At 44.8% G+C, this 14557-nt stretch overlaps 2 protein-coding genes across 2 annotated transcripts in view; both read right to left on the bottom strand.

Moving 5' to 3' along the window:
- LOC6595364 overlaps window positions 1-14557 on the bottom strand; it is a gene marked incomplete at its 5' end in the record, with an annotated part of 151781 nt that overhangs the window by 25031 nt on the left and 112193 nt on the right. The window lies entirely within an intron of this gene.
- On the bottom strand, window positions 5135-6051 carry LOC113565760. The gene is made up of 2 exons (XM_026988840.1): window positions 5920-6051; window positions 5135-5854 (listed from the first exon to the last, which is right to left on the bottom strand). The coding sequence occupies exons 1-2, from the start codon at window positions 5969-5971 to the stop codon at window positions 5277-5279; spliced, it is 630 nt and encodes a 209-aa protein (XP_026844641.1). The 5' UTR covers window positions 5972-6051; the 3' UTR covers window positions 5135-5276.

Raw genomic sequence — 14557 nt, 5'->3', positions numbered from 1 at the left:
TTGATATGTGGGTTTTTCTGCAACAATTACGAAAGTTTTGTTGTCTGCTTTCGAATGCAAATTACCTCGATAAAAAAGTTTCTGTAATTGGAGAAAACTACTCCACTTCCGGGCATTGTAACGGTGCTTTGAATTAATTAAATAATTCCAGCATAATTTTCGCAAACTTCCGCTTGGGGGAAGGCACCACAAGGAAACACTACTTTGTTGCTGGAAAAGCATGTGTGTGGGTTAAAGCATTGATTTTGTGGCATGCTACAGTGCTGCAGGAAAATCATCAAGCGCTCGTTCGATGCGTTCGATGGCCCTTTGTTATGCTAATTTACTATGATAATCAACTCAATCAGCTCTTGGCAGACCTCAAAACTGGAAATATTTTCACATAATTCATGCATTTAATTGGATTTTGGTTAGTTTAAAATAATCCAGCAAGAATTCCACAGGATTGTCGTGCCATTTTCCGGCTAATTCTATCCCTAAAATCAGCAACAGGCCACCGCCAGAAGCCACAAAACTCTGGCAGGACAGCGACAGAAAAACAGGAAAACCAGGAAAAACAAGACAAAACCGCGAATATTTCATTTTGCACAAAATTAATATCTATTAATTATGCACCTCAGAAAAATGTGTGGACGGGGAAAGTGCCCAGGTGACAGGGGCAGTAAATCGATGACAGTGCAGAAAGAGAAAAAAATAATGCCACGGCCCTGTGCTAAATAAATAATGAAGGCCTCTTAAATTTTCATTTAGTTTTTGGTCAACAACAAGCAACGAAAAGTGGCAAAGGACGTCGCATCGGCCCAAAGCAAACAAAAAGGAATGAAATAATGGCAGACAAGTGACCCAAGAGAGGCGAATATTTGAGTACCCTTAGTAGGTATCTATCTGTAGGCTGTCTGTGTCTACGGGGGAAAGTCTGGAATGCAAAGACAGAGCGCTTGTATAGCCATTGATTTTATTGAAATTCTTTCTTAAAGTGTACTAATATTTTAAAAATTTATGAAACATGTTTTCGCTTTGCAGCTACATTTCCGTTTAATCAGAGTAAGTGAGTGAAAAATGTATAAGAAAATCCAGAAATAGAAAGACGTTTTTGTTCCTAATTGGTTTTGCTTATTGGATTCCGCTGAGATTGCTTTTGTGAAGCTTCAAACTCAAGTAAATGACACTTTTGAAAAGGGACAGAGCCAGCAATATAATTGTTATTTATATAGATGATTTAGCTGCAGAAATGCAGATAATTATCTGTTTCAAGAGACTTTTCTAATCATCCACAGCTCAAGATATTTCCAAATACTCAAAGAACTCTCTAATCAGTGTATATACATCAGTGTATTTACATCAATGTCTGTTGATGCAGAACCGCATGGAGCCGCAATTGCTTCCTGTTGACTAAAGCAAACTCGCAGTCGAAAATTACCTTTACCAGCTGCAGTGGAAAACCAAAGGGAAAACCATTGAATGCGAAAAGGAAAAGCCAAAGCAGAGGCAGAGAAAAGAGGGAGAGAGAGAGAGAGGAGGGGAGCCAGCCGGGGAATCGCTGACAGGAAGCAAGCCAAAATGGCAACAACAAATTACTCGACCCGTAACCACAGTGCAATCAATTGTAGTGGTCCAGAAAGCACATTCAGACAGCCGGCGACAGGGACAGGGACACGCAGAGAAGGAGAATGGGAAAGGGAAAGCGAGAGAAGTGCCAAAAAGAGAAAGAGAAAGAGTGTTGGCCACAGGGAGACTATGAGGGGACACACAGGCACAGTGTGCCTCCAAAAAGCACTTTATATGCCGAGGTAATGGCGCCTAATAAACGTCTTCACTTGAGTGCGCCTGGCTCCACCTCCACCTCCACCCAGCCGCCACACTTCGACAACCCAACCACCAAACATCTGCCACCCACAAACACCCAAAAACTGAGGGAGGGAGAACGAGAGATAGGAAGGGATATGTAGAGGAAAGGTCGAGCAAGTAATTATGATTTATGTCGCTTTGGAGAATGTGAAAGGCGTCTAATTGTGTGGGCGTGCTATGGCTACAATTATGTGCTTCCAGCTCCCTCCTCGCTCCTCGCTTCTCCTCGTCTACCTCTACCTATTCAGTGCCTCCCTCCATGGGCATTCCATTCCATTCCAACCCGCCGTGCAGACTGGCTGTCTGTCCCCCATTATGTCAAGCCGACCGAAAATAGTGGAAATCCAACACGAATGTCAGATAAAGTAATTACAGGATGCTGGCTGGCTCTGTACGAGTATTCCTCTGGTAAGCGAACGCCTAGCACGGAGGTCCAGGGGCGGGCAAATGTGTCCTGATGTAATGCATGCTAATGCCACATCCTCCGCTCCCCCAGCCGCACTGTGGAGTCCTCCTCCTCTTTGGAGTCTGGTTAGCAATCATTAAAATAATTCAACTTGACCGGGGCCCTGGCACAAGGGGCGTGGGAGCAGGGAGCACGATGACCTGACCTGACTGAAAAGGATTCCAGGAATACCATTGTACGGCCCTGATCTCTGGCATAATGTTAATGAAAGTGAACAGGCTCAGGGATGGATTTCCACCCACTCACATTCATGGGGACAGCCGCCCAGGCCACAAAGGATTCTCGGCTGGACAATTGAAAAATCAGTAAGCGATGCCGCATTGTCAACGCCATGTCCTTGGGGGATGACAGCCGGGGAGAAGGGGTACCACGGTTGCTTCGCACTTAATTAGTAGAACGCCCCGATTTTAAAACAGCTCCAGAGCTTAATTACTTGGAATCGGACTCGAGAATAGCTGCGGGCTCTTGTGGCCATCGAATGATTGGGAAAATGGACACAGATCCAGCAAACGAAAGCATTTCTGCATTGAAGGAAACTAGGTACGATGCTTAGCTATTGATTGGTGGCTGAGTGAATAATTCCGGATTAAAGGGGAAAATTGGGACACGGAAGACGTGAATGATAAGCCCTGGCACGTGTGCGGGGGCAGAGGCAAAAGAGAACTGTCTTAATTATGAAAAGTGCTGTACAGATGCGATTAGTCGAGCACGATAAAGTGTCCCAAACTACGAAAAAGTAACTCTAACTACTAAAAACTTACTTTAACTACTTCAAAGTATATTAGTTCACGAAAAGTACTCGGGTATTAAGACACAGAAAAGTATCTAGTAATTGAAAAGTCATTTCAACTGCCAAAAACTTGACTCAAAATAAACGTGTCTTTGCGAACGAAAAGATGCTGAAAAGTATACCAGAAAGTGAGTTGTCTGCGAGGTATCTTAATGTATACAAAGGAAAGAAACTCTTAAAAATGGATACAAGTATTTAACATTCATATTATCTCGCACAAAAGTATGAAGTTCGAGCGGGAATGCAAATTTGTTAAGATATCTAGATGCCGGAAAATATCTCGAGCAAAAAGAATCTTCTTCATTTTATATTAAGAAAAAGCATTTGCGGAAAAGTATCTTAAGCTGGCAAAAGATAAAAGAGCTTTTAACTACCAACAAGAATCTTTAGCTACGGAAAACTATCTTTAACCTTTGAAAAGTATCCACATCTTTAACCAAGGAACAGTATCTTTAGCCAGCAAAGAGCTTCCCCTCCATTCATGGAATATCTAGTTACAGAAAAGTTTCTCAAGTCAATGAAATGTATCTGTAGCTACTTAATAACACATTTAACCACCAAAGGAGTAGCTGGAGCACCGGAAGTACAGCATGTCCCAAGTCCTGACATATTTCCAGCCATTAGAACTAAGCGTTTGAGCTGCCGATGATCCCACCCCAACTGGATTATGTGCATACCAAATGGTTGACGGTTCATCAAGGAGGCCATCAACAAATTACTTGAAAAACTCTAATAAAAATTTGCTTAGCTGTCGTAAATTCTCGGCTACAAAGGCTAATCGCGGGCGGCTAATCAGGCGCAGCCATCAAACCATCAAAGCCGGTCCGAATCCTTCTGCCAGGCGGAGTGAAAGGCTTGTGCCGCCCAAAGGGAACAGAATAGAGTAAGGAAAAAAAAAACGAAAAGGAAAGGAAACTGCGTGCCAGGACACCATTATGCTAAAATATTGCTTAGCGGTACTTAATCAACACAAAGGACTTTTGCAGTGCTCCTCCCTTTCGGAAAGGGCTCCAGGCATGCCACTGGCACGCCCTCGTTGCGGGGGCCGCGTGCTGTCGATTTAATTGCCCCACAGACACTTCAATGTCAGCATAAATTAAATTTTGATTTGGCCTCTATGGCAACCGGGGGGCTGCGGCTCCTCTAATGAAATTCCGCACGCCAAATTGCACAGCCGCCGGAATGGGGCATCTTCTATCCGGCTAGTGGCGCCCCCAGGCCAGCCCCAGCCCCAGCACCAGCCTCAGTCCCAGCCCCCCCGCAACGATGATGAGCTCATGATGTGGCGGCCGGAATTGAGTCGGAGGAGGCCTAAGTTAGTCGTTGCTCAGCCATTGTCGCATCAATTAATTTTAGCACGAGCCACGAGCAACGAGCACCGCCTCCTTCCACATCTCACTCATCATCATGCTGCCCCATCAGCCCACCCCACCCCACCCCGTCACCGGGTGGCCAGCCAGCCTGCCACATCCTCAGCTTGCCACACAAAACAGTGTGCAATTGTATGCGGTGACGTTGCGGGGCGTGCCACGTAATGAGCTTAGCATTTGGCGCAAACCTAAGGTGGCCAAGTCACTGTCCATTACGGCTCAGTGGAGTGGCGAACGCTGGCAGACATCTTGTGGCTCTCCGCGCGGGCAGGATGCCGCGATGGAGCGGATTTTAAAGTTGGGTGATTAGGGAAAGTCGTGCGGTGGGGGGTGAAGGTGGGACAGGGAGATCTTTACGAACAAAAACTGATTAAAAAGCCACGTGGCCCCGCGGCCTTTGAAAACTTGTTTCTCCTGTAGCCCGTTCAACACTTTGAAACATGGAAGGAACATAAGAAAGACCTCTGCACCCCCCGGCAAACTACTTACAATCTTTGCTAATCATGATGGGGTTGGGATAGGCGACATCTACGAGGAGAGTATGTCCTTGTTCCTACTTTTATGTACGCGTATTTGCCACATTCTTTTAAACTATCCATTTTTCAGCATGGCTCCACAGTTTACTCTAGAGACTCTCTAAGCTAAGATATCCACTGTTCATTGAAGTCTTTTACAGAAATATATTGGCTCTTTGCTGGATGGTAACAAGAATTTGAACAATTAACAATTGAAACTCCTCAAGGATGCACTCGACCCAACAGGTGTGTGTGTGCAGGGGAGGGGAGGGGCTTGGAGTGATCGATTACTTGATCTTCTCCATCCGTCCCGAGTTCATCTCGAATCGGGAGACGTACTTGTTCTTGCCAGCCTCCAGCCTCCGCTTTTCAATCTCTTGCTGGCGCTCTTTCCACTTCAGATTCAAGGATTCCACTCGTGCAGGATCCAGCGACTCCCTTTTTATTTTGATTGAGTCGATTTGCATGTCGTCGATCGGCTTCTTCACTTTGGGGTTCATCAGGCTGTCCTTGGCCATCTGTCTCAGATAGAAACGGCGGTTCAGCTTCACTTTCTTCTCATCCTTGGGGGCCTCCTCCTCGGGCATCTTCTTGACTTCAGGCCCGCGGTAGCTGCGCTGGGGGACCCAAGGGAGAAACCAACTCCACGGTTTTGACTGACCCTGCTCAGAAATCTGATCTTCGCCAGGCTGTTGCTCGATGCTGTTGTCCTTCATCATCTTCCTCAAGGCTTCGCGGCGGTTCAACTTCTTCCTGTTTCCAAATTGTTCCGCCTCGGTGGACCCTCCCTCTTCGGACTTCGCATCGTTTTGGGAACTATATTTGTTCCAGCGCAAAGGCGCCACGGACAAGAGCCGCTTCTCACCTGGAGGTTGAAGAACCCCATCGCCATTACATCACGGACTCCGCCATTAACATGGAAATACTCACCGCGAGTCAGGGAACGCGTCACCACGCACATGCTCTTTATTTGACGAAACATTATCGCCCTCGCCGCAAGTGAAGTACGGAAGGAGCTTGCAAAGAATCACGTTTTCCACTTTTGGGAATTACAATTTTTGTCGGTTTATACTTTGAGTGTGAATTGAAATGATTTAGAGGTAGTCTGACGTCGGATCTGCCTTATAAAACTAATCAAAGCCTGCTCTCTGCTTTCTCTGTTTGTGCCCAAACAAATTTCATCGTCCAAAAACAGGGTTGGAGAGAATTAGTATCGGTCCGATACGAATATCATCCCTGTTTTAGGGGTTGCCTGATCCCGACGAGGGACTTAAGTTTCTGTCTTGCGGTAAGGACCTCGAAGAGTGCGCCAAGGAGGTTGTCACTGATCAATGACGACTGCTGCAAACAGAAGCTTTAGAAAAAGCAATTGAGTCCCGAGGAGGTCGCTCTTTTGGGGGACATTGGGGCTGCTTCAACGTGGACCGCACCGCTGACAGCAAGGATCGCGGGGGACTACTGGCGGGGACTGGAGCCACGGATGCGTTCTACTTTGTCCCCCTGGAAAGGAGCATCAAGCTGAAAAGGGAGCGTCCACGCTCCAAGCTCCTGGCTGACAGCTTTTTGCTGGTAAGTGAAGCTAGAGATGATTTTTAATGAGAAACTACACTCCCATAGGTGGTCAAAGAGCTAGAAAGCCCGGAAAAAGCTACTCAGAGTAGTGGCTCCTACGAGGAGGCACCATATCGCAACCCAAGATACCGATAATTGATTGATTCTCATACAGAAACCTGATTTGCCACATTCAAATCAATTCATTTTTATTTGTAAAAGGAAACCCCTGAAAATAGGCCAATTAAGTAAGAGAAACAGTCAAAATGGACAAAATGGAAAATCAAGGTCAAGGCAATGAGTGCACTTTAATCGAAAACCATTGAAAATAGTCAATCGGCGTTTTAGAAAGTCGGTTCTTGTATACACTTTGAAAACTAATCAATCACTAAATATCCTTGGCCCAACAAAAGCGATTTGAGATCTGAGTGGGTTTGTAGACATCTAAGAAGTGCTTTAATCCAATCCAAATTAAAGAAATCTTCGTACCAGTGTCGTTTATTACAAGATTTATTTGATGAAAGATTATTCCATATATTTTTTGATATATTTTATATAGCAATAAATCATCTAACTGCATCAGGATGGACTCAATTGGATCCTCGGTATGGAGGTCGGTATAAATATTTCGAAAATTGAAAGAGTAGTTACCGAAATCGTTTGCTCTGCTCAAATTCAAGTCTCAATTCAAAAGTTAAGCTTAAATGCCAGTGTTTGCTTTCGGTCGGATACTGTTCTGATGCCGGACAGCCGTTGTCGGGCAACAGGCTCTCAACCTGCCCCACATCACGCCACGCCATGCCATGCCACTCTGCTCATGCCCCCCAACATGTAGGATGATGCAGCAGCAACTTCCTGGCAATCGTGGCCAAAAGCTACCATGACGACTCCAAAGTATTTCAATAGCCCCATTCCCCCATATATGTATATGTTCCATATATTTTCAAGTATATTTATCGGTGGTGTGTCTGTGTTTGTGTCTGTGTCTGTTTGTGGGGAATATAAAAATCTAAGCGAGAAATAGACAATTTTTATGACGTTTCCTCTGAGCCACCATTTTATTTTTTTTTTTTTGTATTTCCCTCTCTGTCTCTGCCTCTGGATGGCAGCCACTGCGGAATCCTATTTCATTTCGCCCAGACTCTTGGAATTTGTTGTGGCAGCGATTTGGCAGGCAATGCTGGAGCGCACCACTGGCCCACACAGGCCACCCCCTTGACCTCTCTCCTCTCGCCCTCCTCTCTCCCATTCCGTATGATGTCGCATGCAGCAGCTGTCGCTTTGGGGAATGCCAACCTGCCACATATTTGTTGGCCGGCACACATAAATGGGATGGCTCTGGTCCTGGTTCTGGTCTAGGGAAACGTCATGATGCACGATGGCTTAAATAGATTAGCCCATGCATTTCCTGCGGTTAGTTCTGTCATTTCTATTCCTTTTCCCGAAAAAAAACACTGTTGCATAGCGCACAATTTAGCTGAAGAGGATGTCCCTAAGTGGAGGGATGCAAGAGAATTGGATGCTATAGAGAAGAGTCGAACGACTGTTTACCTGGTTAGCACCAGTCTCCAAGATCCACCATCAAATTACCTTTTCAATATAAACCCACTTTTCATTCTTCTTGCATCGCAGCCAGTCCCTTCACCCGAAGGGAAACCCTTTCGGTTTTCATTAGTTTTGAGGTAGCAAAAGAGTTCATTTTGGACAAAGGCGAGGGCGAGGGCGAAGGCGAAAGCGAAGGCGAAGGCTTTCAAATCAGCCAGAAACTAATGTGCCCAGATCAAAGGCAAACAAATTCAAGTGCATTGAGTCCGCAACAAATCAAAGGCGCCTCAGAGAGATCCCGAGAGACTGGGAGAACGGGAGACCCCATCTTTCAGCAATCTCACTCCGCCAAACATCAAAGCAATCAAATGGACCCAAGTGTATCTATCAAGGCGATAAGTAACACAAAAAAGAAATTCAAATCTCACTCAAAATGGGGCAGAGAATGGCAGACCGAGCGAGAGGATGCAGGAGGGCAGAGAAGCAGAGGGGCACAGTGGGGCACAGAGATGAGAGGTAAGTAAGTAAAGGAAACGGAACGATTTCATTTATAAATTGAGCTTCTCTTTTTTTGGCAGCATCTAAGTTACGAGAGGTTGCGACTGGCTGGCTACAAATTATCGCTCTGGCACCTAGCCATCTCCTGTATCCATCCCCATTCCCATCCCCATTCCCAACCACATCCTTGGCTAACTCTGAACTCTTCGGTGTCCTGGCGCTTCTGCTTCTGCTTGTTCTTGTGCTGCAGAGTGTGTGTGTGTGTGTGTGTGTGTGTGTTTACTGGCCTCAAAGAACTGACCAAGCAATTTGCCGGGCCCCAAAGGCCAACCAACACCTCATCACTCACTAAGGGGCCCAAAGAGCTATCGAGAGCTGATAGGGAGGAGCACGGTCTTGGGCCGAGAGGACTCTTGCCTTAATTAAACAGATTTGTTTGTCGGCACTCTCTCTCCGCTCGGTGTTTGCCCTGTTAAACAAAGAGGCCCCATCAGGAATTATGGCCACACAAAAAGGTCAAATTGGTTCTTACTTTTCAATACTTATTGCTTCGGAGCTCCGCCAACCATAACATAAATTTCAACGGGTTGTCTGTCCTTCACAGGCTAATCTCTCATTTGCAATAAAAGCACAAGCGGAACGTGGTACGAGGGGTATTCTATTTCACAGCAGCTACACAGCAAAACAAGCTGCAAATCATCGTGGTGTCTATGGGACGGAGGGGTCTGTTTACTAGAGTATCAGCCGTTCTTTAGTTGCTGTAATGCCCAATGGATATGAAGAATTTTCGAGCCCGATCTTTGTCTTAAAAATTCTATAAAATAATGGAATAAAGTTACAGTTATAAAAATAAAACAATCGCTTGGAGAATTGATTCTTTTATTGGATACATTTATGTATTCCTTGATGGAAAAATCTCTTAAAACAGCAGTAAACTGAAAAGTGATGGCTATGCTCTCTCTCGGGCACTACATGTGCTACTGTGTCATTTCTCCCCTCGCTTTGAGCACTTAGTACACAGTTTTCACAGACGAAGTGCAGCACTCCTTATCAACTACTTTATCCATAAATAATGTGCAATTTCTGTCAGTGTGGCCCAGCTACATCCTCTGCCCCTCAGTCATGGCAATCTCTTATTTCCAATAAAACCTGTCGCGATCCATTAAAATATAATATCAACGTCTCACTCTCACTAGCTCTTAGCGGCTCTGCTCTGGAGTTTATTGCTGAAGAGACCGTAAGCTGCAGAGAGAGAGAGAGAGAGAGAGAGAGAGAGAGAGAGAGACGTATGCATGGACGAGTACCTGCTGCCGTCTGAGCCCCGTTTACATATAGTTATGGCGAAAAATAAGCCAAAATCCCCAAGAATAAATCCTTGGCTGAAGTTTGCCAAGCCATAGGTCAAGTGTAAAGTTAAACAAAAACGCTTAGCGCACACACAATGCGGGAGGGACAGAGACACAGAGAGAGAGAGAGGGGGAGAGGGAGAGTGAGTGCGGATTTATGCTGCGACATTGCCTTTTGTTCGCCTTCGCGTTGGCAACGCTGGGCCCCGTCTGCGGAAGGCAGGAAGGACAGAAAACGCACGGAATATTCACATTACACTGGAAGATGAAAAAATGAGACACCAAAGGAAGGAACAGCAGGAAGAAGACGAAAGACGGAAGATGGGCGATGGGAGACGGGAGACGAAGACGAAGAGGGACCCTCAAGTGCCAGCAATGGCCAAAACGATGTCAAGTCAGAAATGAAAAAAAAAGAAACTAATTTCATAAGATGGTGTCAACTGCAACTTTTCCTACTCATAGGCAGCTCTCTCTCCCTCTCTCTCTCTCTCCATCTCTGTCTCTCTTGCTCGCCCTCTTGACCAGGCCTTCAGATGTCTGTCTCCCTCTTGACCAGGCCCTTCTCGTCCTCTTGGCAGTGTCTCCGTCTCTCTCGCTCGAGTGCTCTCTGAACTGCATTAAACGGCCAAGTAGGAGCTGATGATGGCCACTGCTGAGTGCTAAATGCAGTGGCAGATTAGCACAAACCCGAAAAAAAATTAAAGTGTGGCATGCCACACACCATGTGCGCCCCTAATGAGCCTCTTGGGGCAATGCGAAAACTCATAATCAGCACGAAAATTCACTCGAACGAACCGCCATGGAAACGTATCCCATCGTTCATATTGCCAAGGACTTTTCGCTTATTTCTATTATTATTATTTTTGAGAACACATTCCTCATAGGAATCGATAGCAGAAATCTTTGTTTTTGACAGAAATCATTAAATACTAACGAGTTTTCCGAGAACTCCACTCGAACGGGCTTTTAAAGCCTTTGCCTTTCGTTATAGCCGAGAGGTTAACCATGAAATTACGAAGGATGAGACTTGCTTTGACAGAGAACTTTAATTTCGACTGATTTAATTACAGAACAGAGCTCTGTCCTGGTCAAATAATGGTCAAATTGATTCAATTACAAGCAAAAGAAGTGCAAATATCTGCCGTGTGCTCTCTTCCAATATTGAAATTTATTCCATTGTTGCCATTCAACCCCTATTGAGCCCACACATACGCACAGGCAAACTCAAACAGAGTCAAAACAGTTAATTAAATCGAAAAAATGCCTTAATCAAAAGTTCTGTGCCATTTTGCGTTACCACAAAGTCAGCAAAAAGAATCTGATTCAATAAACGATGCGGCCCACACGATTAGGGATGTGTGCATCCCAAAAGAATAATCAAGAATATCTGAGCCATTGGCCACAATGGTGATTTCCATTATTCATGTACCAGTTGCTAGTCGAATGCCCCGGGCTGTCCTACCCGGCGGACAGGTGAGGGTATTTATTTATTGGCGATTGGATGGATGGGAATGGCATGTAAACCACAAATTAATTGGCTTGGTTAGACACCGCAACGGACCAGAAAGTTGCATAAAACTTTGCCGCCTCGATTGATTGATGTGGCCAGGCACTTTCCAGGTAATCAATGGCCAGGGATATGCCCTCGACTCCTGGACCAAGGCTAAAGGAGCTCCAACTAACTTGAGAAACAAATTTGAAACGTCGCTAGATATTTATTTTTCCTCAAGGATTCCTTTCGTTCCTTTCATTTTGCCTTCGCATGCAAAAATAATACAAGAAAAGATGAATTGAAATGTGATTTCCCATTGAGTAGGCAGCAAAAAAACTGAGAAAATATTTGTATATCCGCTTCAGAGATTTATTCCGGTCATAATTCATAGATTTATCCAAGAACTTTTCTAGTTTCCACTTTTATTAATTATCGAATATAACTATTTTTACTCTTTTTTCTTTCATTCTCTTTCTGTGAGGAAGTTTCTCGCAACTTTGTTTGCACCTCGCCCCTTTGCACCTCTTTCTCTTTGAGAGCTCCGACAGTTGTAGAATAAATTATAGGAAAACTCGTAGCGAAAATCATGAGCTGCATAAACTTAACTTTCCAATCATGAATCATTAAACTATCGCAACAATAACGTTTTTTGCCAAACATTTTGTATCAAACAAATTAAAACTTTTAGCCAAACTATTTAGATACAAATGCCAGCAGATGGCCGGCCAGTCGAAAAGCCGTCGGAACGTAGGAATGGGCGGCCGAGAAGTCCAGCAGAAAACTTGGGAAACACGTACTAAATGTTTTTTCTTAGGCCATAACTCAAATTGCTTGAAAAGCCTCAAAGTGTATGTATTTTTCAATTTGGAGCTAGAAGTGAAATATCCCTGTCTTAAGTCGTTGGAGCTTGTGCAAAGATATGGCTTTATGGATGAAATATGGCCATAAGTAAGGTAAGGTCCTTTTTATTTAAATGTATTACACTTTATACATGCTTGATGGAGTAGATTATGGGCTAAAATATTGCCCAAATGTGTGGCATTATATAATATTTATATGATATATTAATTATCAAGGACTTATGTCAGAAAAAGTGACCATACAATACAAAAAAAATAATGAAAAAAAGGAAAAGTTGAAGAAAAATTAAAAATTATAGAAAAATGCAACTTTGGGTGGCTGTATCTTCAGGCGTATCCACTCTATCCTATACCTAATTTCTGTCTCGTGGAAAGTACATTCAAAAGTTTTTATTTCGTGGCACATTGCTAGGATGTAGGTTAAAAATCTTAAAGTCAAAGAAGTTAAAGTTAAGAAGGTAATCACATAACTAAGGAAATACTACAAAAAACTACTAAAAACTGCCTAGAACACCCTGAAGGGAGCGTTTCCGACCCCATAACGTATATATATTCTTGATCAGCATCAATAGCCAAGTCGATAAAGCCATGTCTGTCTGTTCATCTATTCATGAGCGCCTAGATCTCATAGACTATAAGAGCTAGAGCAAGCAAACTTTGTATCCAGTTTCCTGTGATATCATACCGTTACAAGTGTATTTCCAAATTTCGATTACAATCTCTCTTACGCCTCTGAGACCGCTGTACCAACACTATCGGGTGATGACACAGGACCTCATTTGGGCCAGTGCTTAAAGGACGCAGAAAATGAAGGAGTACCTCCACCCCGAACATAATTCAAGTGCAAGCGAGACAGAGCCACACACACACACACATACACAAATAGTCCTAAGAAGACACAACAATTAGCGAAGGAGCGTGACAGAGAAGACGCCGCAAAATCGTGCAGCTGATAAGAGCTTCAGCCACGCACAAGTGTCGCCTGCAGTGAAAGCAAGATAGAGCGAGCTTATTAAGACGCTCTCTCTCTCCCTCACCACCCATCAGAGCAGTGCGAGTGGGAGGCGGAAAGTGGGGCTGAGGGTGGGAGAGGCGAGAGTGAGGATTAGCGGAATGCTCGTATCCCCAGCAAACAATTTGTGTGGGACAAATTGGACAGCAGCCGGCATGGCATGAAATGCCGTCTAATCAGATGTTATACCTTCGGTGGCCCGTGGAACCCTTTTGTGGGGTTTAAAAAACGAGAAAAAACTACAGCAATTCCGAAGAAAATGTGTTAATAAAAGCACAAAGATTTCCATGGCAGCGAAAGAGGAAACGAAGGGCATGAAGATGAAAGGGAAACGAGAGAGGAAGGCAAACAACGAGTTAGAAAATTGAAATGAATAGAGCGGAGGCGTGGCATAGTGGCATGGCATGGCCAAAACGAGTGGCTTAAAGTTCATTTACAAACAGAATCCGGTCAGAAGGGCGCGTGGGGGTGGGGAAGAGTGCGTCCATGCCCCAGACAGTCTGCCTCCCAAAGTGTTGTATGCCTGGGATTTTTCCTACTCTCATTGTACCCAAATTATCCGACTCTCTCTTCAGTCTGACCTTTGTGTCTCCCAGTCTGTCTGTCGCTGTCGCTGTCTCTGTCTCTCCCTCTCCCTTTCGCCCTGTCTCTGTCTGTGCCCTGTCCCTTTGCCCCTTTCTCTGTTTGTTTATCGTCTGTCTCTGTCTGTTTATTTGTTTTCTCGTATTTGCTTGCATTTTGCATCATTTTTTGTGGGGTTTCTGGTCAATCTTTAAGCAAATTTATGTTGCATGCAGCAGACAGCCGCAGGCGACCCCCCCAATGTCCTTGCCCCACAAAAACTGAAATGAGGCAAGAAGAAGTACGAGAGCTACAATGTCTGTTTGACTGACACACATGGAAGGCAGGTGGCAGGGTAGTGGCAGGGTAGTGGCAGGCAGGCAGGCAGGCAGGCAGGGTGTTGCACGTTGTAGGATGCCCCGGGAGTGATGGCCAGCAGAGTGATGTGTGTGCCTGTGTGTGTGTGTGTGTGTGATGGGGGGAATCCTTGCAAACATTGCACTTTTGGGTTAAGCAAAAGCAAACGCAAGCAAAATTCTTTTTTTGGCCAGCCACAAAAGTCTTCTTCTTTGCACACACACACACACACCGCTTTAGCCGTAAATAGGGGGAAAGAGGGGACACCATACGCAGACAGCCAAAAGCAATTCCATTTTTACAAAATACTCTTTTGAAGGGTACTTTGGTCTTCCTGTAACTGAAA

This window comes from Drosophila persimilis, unplaced genomic scaffold, assembly GCF_003286085.1.
Source record: "Drosophila persimilis strain 14011-0111.01,24,50 unplaced genomic scaffold, DperRS2 tig00000191-arrow-pilon, whole genome shotgun sequence".
Taxonomy (NCBI): Eukaryota; Metazoa; Arthropoda; class Insecta; order Diptera; family Drosophilidae; genus Drosophila; species Drosophila persimilis.
This window is presented reverse-complemented; position numbering and strand designations above follow the sequence as displayed.